The 16,294-nt window shown below is 50.0% G+C and overlaps 1 protein-coding gene across 2 annotated transcripts in view; it reads right to left on the reverse strand.

Annotated features, from left to right (window-relative positions):
* The window catches only part of SHROOM4 (shroom family member 4), a 60,234-nt gene extending 44,159 nt beyond the window's left edge, over positions 1–16,075 (reverse strand). For both annotated transcript variants that reach the window (XM_060270516.2, XM_088665205.1), the window contains exon 1: positions 15,737–16,075. In XM_060270516.2, coding sequence (XP_060126499.2) covers positions 15,737–15,898 — 162 coding nt within the window. In that variant the 5' untranslated portion in view covers positions 15,899–16,075. The remainder of the gene's footprint in view (positions 1–15,736) is intronic.
* Between the last annotated feature and the right edge of the window lie 219 nt (positions 16,076–16,294).

Here is a 16,294-nt window from a genome sequence, read left to right on the forward strand (position 1 = left end):
GGGGGGCGCCCCCGAACAAAGCACAGAGCCCACTGCCCTTTGCGCTAGCGGTTCAGCTGCCAACATGCAGGTTTGAGGAGATGGTCTAGTCCACTGCAGGGGTGGAGGCACTTTGAGGAAAGAAGTGGCAAGCTCCTCTTAGGAGTTTCCACCTGCGGGGAGGAGGGGGCTGCCCTGTGCTCCCAGGTCGGGGTCTCCCTCCAGCAATAAGGTGAACACGATGGCTGTTGAAAGCAGTAAATGACTTGGAATTGCTGGGAATCACAAGTGGGGAGGGGTCTGCTGTGGAGCTCAGGACCTCCTTGTGGCATTCCGAGAAAAGGCACCTGGCTAGCCTCCGTGAGAACAGGATGCCGGTTAAGACTGATCCAGCTCCACAGATGAGCCTTTGGGCGTGATCCGGCTACAGGGCTGCTCCTCTCAAGACCTGTTCTCTGTAGAGAGGGCATAGCTGCCAAGTTTTCCCTTTTCTCGCGAGGAAGCCTATTCAGCATAAGGGAAAATCCCTGTAAAAAAGGGATAACTTGACAGCTATGAGAGAGGGCCACTACCCAAGGCAAGCGTTTCTCTTTCTCCTTGACAGAAGCACAGTGCAGTGGGCAAGTCACGGGAGAGAATCATAGAATCATAGAGTTGGAAGAGACCACAAGGGCCATCCAGTCCAACCCCCTGCCAAGCAGGAAACACCATCAAAGCATTCTTGACATATGCCTGTCAAGCCTCTGCTTAAAGACCTCCAAAGAAGGAGACTCCACCACACTCCTTGGCAGCAAATTCCACTGCCGAACAGCTCTTACTGTCAGGAAGTTCTTCCTAATGTTGAGGTGGAATCTTCTTTCTTGAAGTTTGAATCCATTGCTCCGTGTCCGCTTCTCTGGAGCAGCAGAAAACAACCTTTCACCCTCTTCTATATGACATCCTTTTATATATTTGAACATGGCTATCATATCACCCCTTAACCTTCTCTTCTCCAGGCTAAACATGCCCAGCTCCCTAAGCCGTTCTTCATAAGGCATCGTTTCCAGGCCTTTGACCATTTTGGTTGCCCTCCTCTGGACACGTTCCAGTTTGTCAATATCCTTCTTGAACTGTGGTGCCCAGAACTGGACACAGTACTCCAGGTGAGGTCTGACCAGAGCAGAATACAGTGGTACTATTACTTCCCTTGATCTAGATGCTATACTCCTATTGATGCAGCCCAGAATTGCATTGGCTTTTTTAGCTGCTGCATCACACTGTTGACTCATGCCAAGTTTGTGGTCTACGAAGACTCCTAAATCCTTTTCACATGTACTGCTCTCAAGCCAGGTGTCTCCCATCCTGTATTTGTGCCTTTCATTTTTTTTGCCCAAGTGTAGTACCTTAATTATGCACACAACCAGGAGTAACCAGCTGCACAAATATAAGATGAGGGGCACTTGGCTTGCCAGCAGGACATGTAAAAAGGACCTAGCACAAGTCAACAATATGATGCAGCAGCAAAAAACAAAACAAAAAGCCAATGCAATTCTAGGCATAGCTGCCAAGTTATCCCCTTTTTTAAGGGATTTTCCCTTATGCTGAATAGGCTTCCTCGCGAGAAAAGGGAAAACTTGGCAGCTATGATTCTAGGTTGCATCAACAGAACTCAAGGGAAGCCATAGTCCCGCTCTATTCTGCCCTGGTCACACCACACAGAGGAGGGCGACCAAGATGATCAAGGGTCTGGGAACCAAGCTTTATGAGGAACAGTTGAAGGAGCTGGGTGTGTTTAGCCTGGAAAACAGGAGACTGGGAGGAGATATGATAACCACCCTCAAATATCTTAAGGACTGTCACATGGAGGAGGGAGCAATCATCTTTCCTCCCACTCTGGAGGGGAGGACCCAGTGTTAGAAATTCATCAGGTACCAAGTGTGTTTTGTGACTGGTGTGGGTCCAATTGCGAGCAGGTGGAGAATTCTGGATGCCAGGTTTGTGACTGACATCTCCACCTGGCTGCTCCCTCCAGCTTTCTTAAGCAGGTAAACGTAAGAGCTTATTTGTTGCATTCATATCCCAACTTTTTCTCCAAGGAGGAGCCAAACCCATGGCTTCAAGTTACAAGATATGAGACTCCACCTTTCCACATCAGGAAGAACTTTCTGAGAGTAAGAGCGCTGTGACAGCGGAAAATATTCACTCAGGAGGTTGTGGACTGTCCTTCCTTGAAGGTTTTAAGCAGAGTTTGGATGGCCATCTGTCCTGGAAGCTTTAGCTGAGTTTCCTGCCTTGCAGGGGGTTGAAATCGATGAGCCTTGGGGTCCCTTCCAACTCTAAGATTCTATTATTCTATGACCAGCCCATTCTCCATGAAGGCCACTGGAACCGAAAAAGAAAACACAGCACTCTCCAGATGTTGTACCTTCCTTTATTTGGGGAATAAAGTCCATATGGGAAAGAGAGATAGGCTGCCTGCACCTCCTGCATGCCTGTGCTCTTTCCTCAGCTCCCAGCTGGAGGTCCTCAAGAGCCCAGAAGCAGCTGCAATGGAGGAGGAGAGGAACGGGACTGCAGAAGGCTCAGGGTGCGGCAGCAGAGGCTCTTTTAAGCTCTGGCCAAGCCTGCCTCATAGAATCATAGAATCATAGAGTTGGAAGAGACCACAAGGGCCATCCAGTCCAACCCCCTGCCAAGCAGGAAACACCATCAAAGCATTCTTGACATATGCCTGTCAAGCCTCTGCTTAAAGACCTCCAAAGAAGGAGACTCCACCACACTCCTTGGTAGCAAATTCCACTGCCGAACAGCTCTTACTGTCAGGATGTTCTTCCTCATGTTGAGGTGGAATCTTCTTTCTTGAAGTTTGAATCCATTGCTCCGTGTCCGCTTCTCTGGAGCAGCAGAAAACAACCTTTCTCCCTCCTCCATATGACATCCTTTCATATATTTGAACATGGCTATCATATCACCCCTTCACCTTCTCTTCTCCAGGCTAAACATACCCAGCTCCCTAAGCCATTCCTCATAAGGCATCGTTTCCAGGCCTTTGACCATTTTGGTTGCCCTCTTCTGGACACGTTCCAGCTTGTCAGTATCCTTCTTGAACTGTGGTGCCCAGAACTGGACACAGTACTCCAGGTGAGGTCTGACCAGAGCAGAATACAGTGGTACTATTACTTCCCTAGATCTAGATGCTATACTCCTATTGATGCAGCCCAGAATTGCATTGGCTTTTTTAGCTGCTGCATCACACTGCTGACTCATGTCAAGTCTGTGGTCTACCAGATAAATAGGTACTGCTGCGGCAAGAAGGTAAATGGCATTCCCATGCACTCTGGCTTCCGTCACGGTGTCCCATTGCGCCAGAAGCGGTTTGGTCATGCTGGCCACATGACCTGGAAAACTGTCTGTGGACAAAGGCTGGCTCCCTCATCCTGAAATGCGAGATGAGCGTTGCACCCCCAGAGTCAAGTTCGACTATGTCTACTGTCCAGGGATCCTTTAGCTTTTACCTTTACCTATCTCCAGTGCCAACAGAGAAGGGGATTATTAATCAAATAAGAACATTCAGACAAAAGAAGGCTCCATTTCTGCCAAGCCTCCAATAGAAAGCAAAGTGCATAGTTAAATTGTGGGTTTCACTCCCGCAACAAGTAGGGATGTCCACCGACTTCACTCAGCATGTGCCTAGCAGTGGCTGCCAGCTAAACACAATGGCTCTGCTCTACACCCGCTGCCAGTTCCTGCGATTTGCAAGCGTGGAGAGTTGCTGTTGCACTCAGACCCTGGTTGGCAGCCTCCCAGGAGAAGCATTTGGCAGGATGTTGGGCTAGACAGGCCCACGTTGACCTGATCCATCACAGCTCTTCCTGCATTCTTATCCATGGAGGAGTGATGGATTGCAATGAGATAATGATGAGTTGGCCAGCAGCAAGTCACGTTTCAAAAGCAGGACAAGAGAGACAGAGCAACCCTCAGCAACATCTCTTGACATCTCTGCCCAAAGCCAGACAAGCATCCAAGGCAGAGGAAGCAGGGCAACTCCCTTACCCATCAGGTAGTGAGACACACTGGGCTCTCAGCCAGCAGATCCCTACCAGCTGACATAGATGACTGCACCCTGTGTCCAGCGCCTCCCATCCCTCAAATATGAAATCATTTCCCCAGACATGCACGCATTTAATTTACATCATTCAACACTGGTTTCAAACTGCTGCAGACATCAAAGGAGGCATGCCCTGGGCCCCAGGGCCAGCCCAAGACGTTTTGGCACCTGAGGCAGACTCCAAAATGGCACCCCCTCCCCACCATAGAATCATAGAGTTGGAAGAGACCACAAGGGCCATCCAGTCCAACCCCCTGCCAAGCAGGAAACACCATCAAAGCATTCTTGACATATGGCTGTCAAGCCTCTCCTTAAAGACCTCCAAAGAAGGAGACTCCACCACACTCCTTGGTAGCAAATTCCACTGCCGAACAGCTCTTACTGTCAGGAAGTTCTTCCTAATGTTTAGGTGGAATCTTCTTTCTTGAAGTTTGAATCCATTGCACCAGGGAAGAAGGGGTGAGGGAAGATTTTCATCGGGAACAAGGGAGAAAGAATGACATCAGGATCTGCTCCCATGGTGTATCCTGCTGCCTAAGGCAGTTGACTCATCTTGCCTCATGGGTGAGTCGGCTCTGTCTGGGCCTTTTCAGGTCACGGTGGGGAGGAAGGCCATAACCTTATTTTAGAGCAACCTTTTTTAGCTGTGGGCCAGTCCACTGTCCCTCAGACCTTGTGGGGGGGCAGACTATATTTTTGGGGAGGAAATGAACAAATTCCTATGCCCCACAAATAACCCAGAGATGCATTTTAAATAAAAGGACACATCCTACTCATGTAAAAACATGCTGATGCCCGGACTGCCCGTGGGGCGGATTGAGAAGGTGATTGGGCAGCATCTGGCCCAGGGGCCTTAGGTTGCCTACCCCTGCCATAACCCAACCAGGGTGCTGCTAATAAACCTCTTCCAGGAAGGCAGAAGGCACCCACAAGCCTTTAGAACATAAGGAGAGCCTGCTGGATCAGGCCCAAGGGAACCCATCCAGTCCACCCTCCTATTCTCACAGTGGCCGACCAGATGCCCCAGTGGGAAACGAGAACAACTCTCCCCTCTGCAGCCTCTAGCAACTGGTATTCGGAAGAACCGCTGCCTCTGACCATTTGCCGCCATCATACAGCTTCTGCTGCCACATGCCTGCTTTTCCGCACTTTGCTGCAAACATCAGATGTGCCCCTCCAGGAAACAGCTGCTGGCTTGCGGCTGGATGAAGCCCACAGACACCATGCTGTGGGAGGAAAGGCTGCCTCCGCCTTCTCCCCACATTATGGACCATGCTCCTTCTTGGCAGCCAGAGAGTGCCCTTGGAGGCAGCAGCACAGACTGACCCCCCCTATCCAGAGGCCTTCCAGGTGTTTGGACTACAACTCCCATCCGGCCCAGCCATCACTGGCATGTGCTGATGAGCTGTGGTCCAAAACACACAGAGGGCGCCAGGTTGGGGAAGGCTGGTCTACTCTAGGATGTTGTAGGGAAGTGACAAATCAAGGTGGATGCTCAGCTCCATCCATGCTTCACGCCTCTCCCTCTGCAGCCCAATCTTAGGACTGTTTTCTGCTGCTCCAGAGAAGCGGACACGGAGCAATGGATTCAAACTTCAAGAAAGAAGATTCCACCTCAACATTAGGAAGAACTTCCTGACAGTAAGAGCTGTTCGGCAGTGGAATTTGCTACCAAGGAGTGTGGTGGAGTCTCCTTCTTTGGAGGTCTTTAAGCAGAGGCTTGACAGCCATATGTCAAGAATGCTTTGGTGGTGTTTCCTGCTCGGCAGGGGGTTGGACTAGATGGCCCTTGTGGTCTCTTCCAACTCTATCATTCTATGATTCCTGCTCACTTACCTTTTGCCCCACGCACTACATACACAAATCCACACTTTCCCAGTCAATGTTTGAGCACTTTTCTTTTCTTTCACCACAATGATTCCCCCACAAAAACTAGCTCCTTACTGCTGAATAGGAACAAAGAGCAATCTGCTGGAAACATTAATTGCTGTTTGCTGCAATTCAGAGTTAAAGAGTGGGATTTTCGTAGGGGAAGTGATAAAAAAAATAAGTGCCTGGACACAGTGTTTTAAAGCATGATCCTGTTCCTAGAAACACGGAAAAATAGAAAGTAATAATAATAATAATAATAATAATAATAATAATAATAATAATTTATTATTTATACCCCACCCATCTGGCCGGGTTCCCCCAGCCACTCTGGACGGCTTCCAGCAAAACACCAAAACACAGAAATCCATCAAACATTAAAAGCTTCCCTAAACAGGGCTGCCTTAAGATGCCTTCTAAAGGTCTGGTAATTGTTGTTCTCTTTGACCTCTGGTGGGAGGGCATTCCACAGGGTGGGTGCCACTACCGAGAAGGCCCTCTGCCTGGTTCCCTGTAACTTAGCTTCTCGTAGTGAGGGAACCGCCAGAAGGCCCTCGGCGCTGGACCTCAGTGTCCGGGCAGAATGAGGGGGAGGAGACACTCCTTAAGGTATACTGGACCAAGGCCGTTTAGGGCTTTAAAGGTTAGCACCAACACTTTGAATTGTGCTCGGAAACGTACTGGGAGCCAATGTAGGTCTTTCAGGTGTTATGTGGTCTCGGCGGCGGCTCCCAGTCACCAGTCTAGCTGCCGCATTCTGGATTAGTTGTAGTTTCCAGGTCACCTTCAAAGGTAGCCCCACGTAGAGCGCATTGCAGTAGCCCAAGTGGGAGATAACTAGAGCATACACCACTCTGGCTAGACAGTCTGCAGGCAGGTAGGGCCTGCGTACCAGATGGAGCTGATAAGACAGCTGCCCTTTGCAACATATCCTTGAGGATGGAGATGGGAAGGGAAGAGCCACTCAGCCACAACTCCCTACAGGAGTTAAATGCAAAGGACTTCCGAGGATGCACAGAGCAGGTCTTTGGGTTACAGCTGACCAAAGATGAGGAGGAGGAGGAACCAGCATTTGCTAGGCAGGATAGCCAGGGTCTGGGGCTATGTCTGGATGTTTGGCTGGCCTAGGGCAGACCCCCAAAATGGTGTACCCCTCCCTCCCCACCAGGGAAGAACCAATGAGGGAAGATCGGCATCAAGAAAAGGGAGGAGGGAAGAAAGATCGACCACAGGGTCCCTGTGGATCCTGACGCCTGGGCCAGTCACCTAACCTTGTTGTATGGCGGGCCGGTCCTAACTGGCCAGCTACAACTGCCAGAAGAGAGCAGGGAGGGGAAAGGGCAGATCCAGTGCTCAGAGAATGCAAGAGAAGGGTGTGTGCCGGCAATTCATTATGGCACAAAGAGGCCCTTGTTCCTGTGCTTGGACTGCGGGTGACTTTGCCAGGGAGCCAAAAAGAAGATGGCTCCCCAGCCTTGGCATCCTGACCTGCCCTGTTTTCTTCTGCTCCAGAGGGGAATGGGTGACACCTGGCTTGAGAGCAGTACATGTGAAAAGGACCTAGGAGTCTTGGTAGACCACAGACTTGACATGAGTCAGCAGTGTGATGCAGCAGCTAAAAAAGCCAATGCAATTCTGGGCTTCATCAATAGGAGTATAGCATCTAGATCAAGGGAAGTAATAGTACCACTGTATTCTGCTCTGGTCAGACCTCACCTGGAGTACTGTGTCCAGTTCTGGGCACCACAGTTCAAGAAGGATACTGACAAACTGGAACGTGTCCAAAGGAGGGCAACCAAAATGGTCAAAGGCCTGGAAACGATGCCTTATGAGGAACGGCTTAGGGAGCTGGGTATGTTTAGCCTGGAGAAGAGAAGGTTAAGGGGTGATATGATAGCCATGTTCAAATATATGAAAGGATGTCATATGGAGGAGGGAGAAAGGTTGTTTTCTGCTGCTCCAGAGAAGCGGACACGGAGCAATGGATTCAAACTTCAAGAAAGAAGATTCCACCTCAACATTAGGAAGAACTTCCTGACAGTAAGAGCTGTTCGGCAGTAGAATTTGCTACCAAGGAGTGTGGTGGAGTCTCCTTCTTTGGAGGTCTTTAAGCAGAGGCTTGACAGCCATATGTCAAGAATGCTTTGATGGTGTTTTCTGCTTGGCAGGGGGTTGGACTGGATGGTCCTTGTGGTCTCTTCCAACTCTATGATTCTATGATTCTATGAACCAATGGATTCAAGTTACAAGACAGGAGATTCCTACTGAACATCAGGAAGAGTTTTCCAATGCTAAGAGCTGTTTGACAGTGGAACAGACTCTCTCCCAAAGTGGTGGGCTCTCCTTCCTTGGAGGTTTCTAAGCAGAGGTTGGATGGCCACCTGTCGTCATGGATGGTGCAGTTAGGATTCCCACACTGCAGGGAGTTTGAGTAGATGACCATCCTGTGATTCTCTAACCCATCAGCTCCGGGATGGGCTCACTTTGCACCAAGGAAATAAATCAGGCAACCCCCCCCCCAAAAAAAAACACCCAAAAATAATAATCCTGGGTCTCTTGGCCCACCTGCCCATCCTCACACAGCATTAATCGGATGCACGCAGAATGCAGTTAAACTCACATTTGCACCAGCTTTGTGGCAAATGAAACCCTCTGCAGGAAAATGCACAACATTTGGAATGCATCCGAGGGGGTGGGGCACTGGGAGGAAAAGGGAACATGGGTCACCTCCAGAAGCCACGAGCCTTTGCCAGATGTGAGCCGTGCCTTTTTCCAAATGCACCACAGCAGCCCCTGAGATGAGGACCTTTGCTACCACCATTTAAACAGGAAGGAAGCAGCGGCCCTGGGGAAAACTGCTCTCGAGCACTCAGTCGGAGCATATGACAATTTGGGTTTTCACTGGATTGATGTATAGTCCAAGCTGGCCCTAAAGAGTGGCTTTTCCCAGAGAAATGAGAGGAGCGAGGTGAACACCACAAGACAAGCCAGAAGTGCAGACGATCCCAGAGATATTTAGGAAATCCAGCTTTGATGCTTGGTGTTTGGTAACACCTTGGCTCAGCAATCTTAGAATCATAGAATCATAGAGTTGGAAGAGACCCCAAGGGCCATCCAGTCCAACCCCCTGCCAAGCAGGAAACACCATCAAAGCATTCTTGACATATGCCTGTCAAGCCTCTGCTTAAAGACCTCCAAAGAAGGAGACTCCACCACACTCCTTGGCAGCAAATTCCACTGTCGAACAGCTCTTACTGTCAGGAAGTTCTTCCTAATGTTGAGGTGGAATCTTATTTCTTGAAGTTTGAATCCATTGCTCCGTGTCCGCTTCTCTGGAGCAGCAGAAAACAACCTTTCTCCCTCCTCTATATGACATCCTTTGATATATTTGAACATGGCTATCATATCACCCCTTAACCTTCTCTTCTCCAGGCTAAACATACCCAGCTCCCTAAGCCGTTCCTCATAAGGCATCGTTTCCAGGCCTTGGACCATTTTGGTTGCCCTCTTCTGGACACGTTCCAGCTTGTCAGTATCCTTCTTGAACTGTGGTGCCCAGAACTGGACACAGGACTCCAGGTGAGGTCTGACCAGAGCAGAATACAGTGGTACTATTACTTCCCTTGATCTAGATGCTATACTCCTATTGATGCAGCCCAGAATCGCATTGGCTTTTTTAGCTGCTGCATCACACTGTTGACTCATGTCAAGTTTGTGGTCTACCAAGACTCCTAGGTCCTTTTCACATGTACTGCCCTCAAGCCAGGTGTCACCCATCCTGTATTTGTGCCTTTCATTGTGTAGTACTTTACATTTCTCCCTGTTAAAACTCATCTTGTTTGCTTTGGCCCAGTTGTCTAATCTGTTAAGGTCATTTTGAAGTGTGATCCTGTCCTCTGGGGTATTAGCCACCGCTCCCAATTTGGTGTCATCTGCAAACTTGCTCAGGAGTCCTGTGTGAGTCCTGTGTGTAAGACCTCCCAGAAGAAGCATCCAGCTGGCCACTGTGAGAACAGGATGCTGGGCTGGATGACCTCCCTTTGGCTTGATCTTGCAGCCTGTCTCAACTTATGCTCTTAAGAGTCTGCTTTCATACCGCGTTTCTCCGAAAATAAGCCATATCCCGAAAATAAGACATAGTGATAGGCGCAGCAGCAATGCCGGCCGCGGCAGGAGGAGGAGGAAAAAAATAAGACATCCCCTGAAAATAAGCCACCGTGTGTGTTTTTAGGAAAAATAAATATAAGACGGTGTCTTATTTTTGGAGAAACACGGCGCTCCATGGGAGAAAGGAGCTGACATTTGAGCAAACAATTGAGGTGCCAGTGGGGTGCCACCCAAGAGTCAGAATCATAGAATTGTAGAATTATAGGATTCAAAGGTACCCCAAGAGTCATCTACGGTAGTCAGTGGTGTAGGAAGTGGGTGCGGGCCGGCCAGCCTGGATGTCATCACTGATGGGGTGTGTGTGACAAAATGGCAAAAATATATTTTTAAAATAAAATTTTAAAAGTGGGCTCACAACTCCCACCCCCACCGCACCCCCCTTCCTATGCCACTAGGTGAGGCAGGGGGCACTGGGCACCACGCCATGGGGGCTGCAGTGTGCCTGAACCATGTGTCTCTCCTGAGGGGGAGGTGGCGGGCGGACTGCCTGCAAGCTCCACACCGCTTTTTCAAGCCACGCGGGCTTGCGTCTGCCCACCACCTCAGCCACCCTGCAGCTGAGGAGGTGGTTGCAGAGAGGCTCCACGCAGCGCACCCTGCCTTGGCTTGTCCCGCCCCCATGGGCAGCTCGCTTTGCCCCCGGCTGCAGGACGCACGCACCACACCAGGCACCCCGAGCAGCTACCGTAGCTACGCCACTGCATCCAGTCCAAGCCATCCAGCCTCTGCTTAAAAACCTCCAAGAATAGAGAGTCCACCACCTTCCAAGAGAGTCTATTCCCCTGTCAAAGAGCTCTTACTGTCAGAAAGTTCTTCCTGGTGTTTTCTCAGAATCTCCTTTCTTGTAACTTGAAGCCAGTGGCTTGGGTTCTTCCCTCCGGAGTAGGAGAAAACGAGCTTGCTCCATCTTTCAAAGGACAACCCTTGAGATATCTGAAGATGGCTCTTATATCTCCTTTCAGTCTTCTCTTTTGCAGGCTAAACATCCCCACCTCCCTCAACCATTCCTCATAAGGCTTAGTTTCCAGACCCTTGATCATCTTGGTCGCCCCCCTCTGCACACGTTCCAGCTTGCCAACATCCTTCTGAAATTGTGCTGCCCAAAACTGGACACAGTATTCCATGTGTGGTCTGACCAAGGCAGGATAGAGTGGGACTATGATTTCCCTTGATCTGGATGCTAGACTTCTGTTGATGCAGCCTAGAATAGTGTTAGCTTTGTTTGCTGCTGCATCACCCTGCTGACTCATGTTAAACTTGTTGTTGTTTAGTCGTTTAGTCGTGTCCGACTCTTCGTGACCCCGTGGACCATAGCACGCCAGGCACTCCTGTCTTGCACTGCCTCCCGCAGTTTGGTCAAACTCATGTTCGTAGCTTCGAGAACACTGTTCAACCATCTCATCCTCTGTCGTCCCCTTCTCCTAGTGCCCTCCATCTTTCCCAACATCAGGGTCTTTTCCAAGGATTCTTCTCTTCTCATGAGGTGGCCAAAGTATTGGAGCCTCAGCTTCACGATCTGTCCTTCCAGTGAGCACTCAGGGCTGATTTCCTTCAGAATGGATAGGTTTGATCTTCTTGCAGTCCATGGGACTCTCAAGAGTCTCCTCCAGCACCATAATTCAAAAGCATCAATTCTTTGGCGATCAGCCTTCTTTATGGTCCAGCTCTCACTTCCATACATCACTACAGGGAAAGCCATAGCTTTAACTATACGGACCTTTGTAGGCAAGGTGATGTCTCTGCTTTTTAAGATGCTGTCTAGGTTTGTCATTGCTTTTCTCCCAAGAAGCAGGCGTCTTTTAATTTCGTGACTGCTGTCACCATCTGCAGTGATCAAGGAGCCCAAGAAAGTCAAATCTCTCACTGCCTCCATTTCGTCCCCTTCTATTTGCCAGGAGGTGGTGGGACCAGTGGCCATGATCTTGGTTTTTTTGATGTTAAACTTAGTAAGATCCTAATAAGATCCCTCAGTCCTTTCACATGTACTGCTGGGATCCCCTCAATTCCTTCCTCCCAGTCATTTATAAAGATATTGAATATCAACAGGCCCAGGACAGAACACTGTGGCACCCCACATGTTCCTATCACCCAGAAGCATCAATCCAGCCTCATGCAGAACCACTTTGTGTTAAGCCACTGCGTGCTGCTCCCCAAGGCTGAATCCTGTTCCTGGAACACACAGGAATTGGAAGCAGGCAACACATCCTGAACGGGTACTGAGGGCAGGACCGGGGCAGACCCCCACCCCCCCACCCCCCAAGGAGCACTTCACAGAAAGGAGAGGCCTCTTCACATCCAGCTACACCCCCCTGGCTTCTTTCCTTGGGGACCAATCCAGCCATGGGGCATGCAGGGCATTCCACTTGGAGAAGCAGCCTCTGGGAGACCAAAGCCACCAGAACTGGCAGAGGTGGAGGGACAAGGGCAGTTAATCATTCACAGCTGAAGGGCCGTTCCTGCTCACTGCCCAGTCCCAAGGGAGCGCAGTTAGAGACAGAGCCTGGCACGGGGCCAGTCGCCCCAGGCCCTCTCGCCTAACAAGCAGAGAGCAGCTAGTGGAGACAGAAATGCTTCATGGTCTGCCCCCGGGCAGGAGGAAGGGGTTTCCAGCCCAAGGACTTGCTCCGCCAAAGGCTCGTCCTTTTGTGTCACGTTTCTAGGCACAGGTATGCCCTTCTTCCCCTCCTCCTCCTCCTCCTCCTCCTCCTCCTCCTCCTCCTTCTTCTTCTTCTTCCCCGTGCTTTCCCTGCAAAAGTCCACTCTTCACTGCTTAATTGAAGCAAATGGCTGAATTTCTGTTTGCTCCAATTCAGCAATAAAGGGCAGATTAGAATCATAGAATCGTAGAGTTGGAAGAGACCACAAGGGCCATCCAGTCCAACCCCCTGCCAAGCAGGAAACACCATCAAAGCATTCTTGACATATGCCTGTCAAGCCTCTGCTTAAATACCTCCAAAGAAGGAGACTCCACCACACTCCTTGGCAGCAAATTCCATTGTCAAACAGCTCTTACTGTCAGGAAGTTCTTCCTAATATTCAGGTGGAATCTTCTTTCTTGTAGTTTGAATCCATTGCTCCATGTCCGCTTCTCTGAAGCAGCATAAAACAACCTTTCTCCCTCCTCTATATGACATCCTTTGATATATTTGAACATGGCTATCATATTGTCATTTGTGTGGAGAGGGTAACAACGTTTAGATTTCTAGGCATTGAGTTACAGGAGGATCTGTCCTGGAGTGTTAATACAAGGGGGCTTGTGAAGAAGGCGCAGCAGAGACTGTATTTTTTGAGAATTTTAAGGAAAAACCATCTTCCACAAAAGCTGCTGCTTGCCTTCTATCACTGTGCCATACAGAGCGTGCTCACGTACGGTTTATGTGTGTGGTACGGAAGCTGTACTTCCCAGGACAGAGCAGGGCTGTGTAGAATTATTAAAACAGCAGAGAGCATTATTGGCTGCTCACTCACCACCTTAGAACAAATTTATACCACCAGGTGCCATAGAAAAGCACTAGATATATCAAGAGATCCAGCGCACCCTGGTCACCATTTCTTTCAGCTCCTGCCATCGGGATGGAGATATAGAACAATGCAGGCAAGAACGAGCCGTCTCAGAAACAGTTTCTTCTTTAGAGCGATTTTGGCCTTAAATGGAAAGCCTGGACTTTGAAGTCATCTTATTTTACTTGTTATTTTGTATTATATTTACTGTTTTTAATTAGGTTTTTGTAATTTTGGATTATGCAGAATGCTTTATCGGAGTGAATGTAGCAACCGAATAATTTCGTTGTTCCCGCAAGGGGACAATGACAATAAAGATATCTTATCTTATCATATCACCCCTGAACCTTCTCTTCTCCAGGCTAAACATACCCAGCTCCCTAAGCCGTTCCTCATAAGGCATCGTTTCCAGGCCTTTGACCATTTTGGTTGCCCTCTTCTGGACACGTTCCAGCTTGTCAGTATCCTTCTTGAACTGTGGTGCCCAGAACTGGACACAGTACTCCAGGTGAGGTCTGACCAGAGCAGAATACAGTGGTACTATTACTTCCCTAGATCTAGATGCTATACTCCTATTGATGCAGCCCAGAATTGCAGATTAGTAGGGACGAAAAACACAACAAAATAGCACTTGGGCATGGCTCTTTAAAGCGTGGGTCTGTGCTTAGAAATGCTAAGTGTGAGTGAGCCCCAAGGCAAACAAGCAATACGAAACAGGGTGTCACAAAGGAAATGGGTGGGGTGGGGGCCCTGTTATGTCTGATGCACCTCCTGCAGCTGCCTGCCCAGACAAGGCACCCCAGACAAGGGCCCAAACTAACAAAATGAATTTCAATAGGGAAAAATTTAAAGTTCTGCACTTAGGCAGATGCAGAGACATAAAATGGGGGGGGGGCTGATTTACCAGTAGTACGTGTGAAAAGGATCAATGAGTCGTAGTAGCTTAACATGAGTCAACGGTGTGACGCAGCAGCAAAAAATGCTAATGCTATTCTATACTGCATCAACAGAAGTCTAGTATCCAGATCAGGGGAAGCCATTGTCCTGTTCTATTCTGCCTTGGTCCATACCTGGAGTCCTACATCCGGATCTCCGCACCACAATTTAAGAGGGACATTGACTGGGAAGTGTGCAGAAGAGGGTGGCCAAGATGATAAATGGTCTAGAAACCAAGCATTTTGAGGCACAGTTGAAGGAGCTGAGTATGTTTAGCCTGGACAAGAGGAGACTGAAAAGAGGCATAACAACCATCTTCAAAAATCTCAAGGGCTGCCACATGGAAGGGGGTAGGACTCAACCAATGGTTTCAAGTTACAAGAAAGGAGATTCTGACTAAACATTAGGAAGAACTTTCTGTGACATTGGACTGGCCTCCCTCAGAAAGTGGTGCAGCCTCTTTCACTGGAGGCTTTTAAGCAGAGGTTGGGCGCCCCCCCCCCTGCCACAGATGTTTGAGTTGAGATTCGTGCCTTGCAGGGGGTTGGGCTAGATTACCCTCAGGACCCCTTCTAACATTCTCTTATTCTTTGATATCTGGATCTAAAAAGCCTACAAGCTGCAACTTATTTTTTTACGTACAAACTTTGTCCAAAGTTGTTCGCTGAGCCTATTGCTTCTGCAGCAGCGAATGGTTTGGGGCTTTCTCTGCTTCTAGGTAGTCAAAGGTTGCAGGTTCAATCCCCGTAAGGGACAGCTCCACATTCCTGCACTGTAGAGGGTTGGACTAGATGATCCTCAAGGTCCCTCCTAACTCTATGATTCAATGAGATATCTATGAGATTTCTGAAATAAATCCTTGCATCCAGTTGGCGCTACCTTCCAACCCTTTGCCGGGTGTGGCCCATGGAAGGCACAGAGCATGGCTCCTCTGATGTGCCACCTTTTGCCAGGGGTCTAGTACAGTGAGTGAGGCCGCCAGGGGGTGCCATGCTGATGCGCAATTAGTGGGCAGATTTTCACAACAACGATCACGCCAATCGTGAAAATCAGCCTGGTGACTTGTACCGCGAGCAAGATCCACACACTTCCGCTGCGTGGACGTTCTATCAGATTCCCTACAGGCAGGGAGAAAAAGCGCGCCTCGCCCGGACGGCGACCCCCGAGCAGGGAAGGAGGAGCGCGGAAGGGGCTCACCTTGGAGACGACGAGGGGCTTGCCGTGCTCCAGCCCGCCCTCGAGGGTGAAGCCCCAGGGCGCGCCGCCGGCCAGATGCACGGGCACGTGCTGGTAGGAGACCAGCGGCAGCGGCGGTTGCTCGGGCTCCTGGCGCTGCGCGTCTCCCGACGGCCGCGCCATGGCACCATCCCGTATGGCGCCCAGGCGGACGCAGCCGGGCGTCCCTCGGCCGACGTGTCTGGCGGCGGCGAGGGCGGGGGCGGGGGCGGGCGCTCAGGGTGGGCAGGCCCCGCGCGCTCCGGCGCGCGCTCCGGCACAGGCAGCCTTTCTATCCTTGCGGTTAGCCTCTCTTCCGATGGCCGGAGCGGCTTCCCGTTGTTGTTGTTGTTTAGTCGTTTAGTCGTGTCCGCCTCTTCGTGACCCCATGGACCAGAGCACGCCAGGCACTCCTGTCTTCCACTGCCTCCCGCAGTTTGGTCAAACTCATGTTTGTAGCTTCGAGAACACTGTCCAACCATCTCATCCTCTGTCGTCCCCTTCTCCTAGTGCCCTCCATCTTTCCCAACATCAAGGTCT

This window comes from Zootoca vivipara, chromosome Z2 (genome assembly GCF_965207765.1).
Source record: "Zootoca vivipara chromosome Z2, rZooViv2.hap1.1, whole genome shotgun sequence".
In the NCBI taxonomy this organism is placed as follows: domain Eukaryota; kingdom Metazoa; phylum Chordata; class Lepidosauria; order Squamata; family Lacertidae; genus Zootoca; species Zootoca vivipara.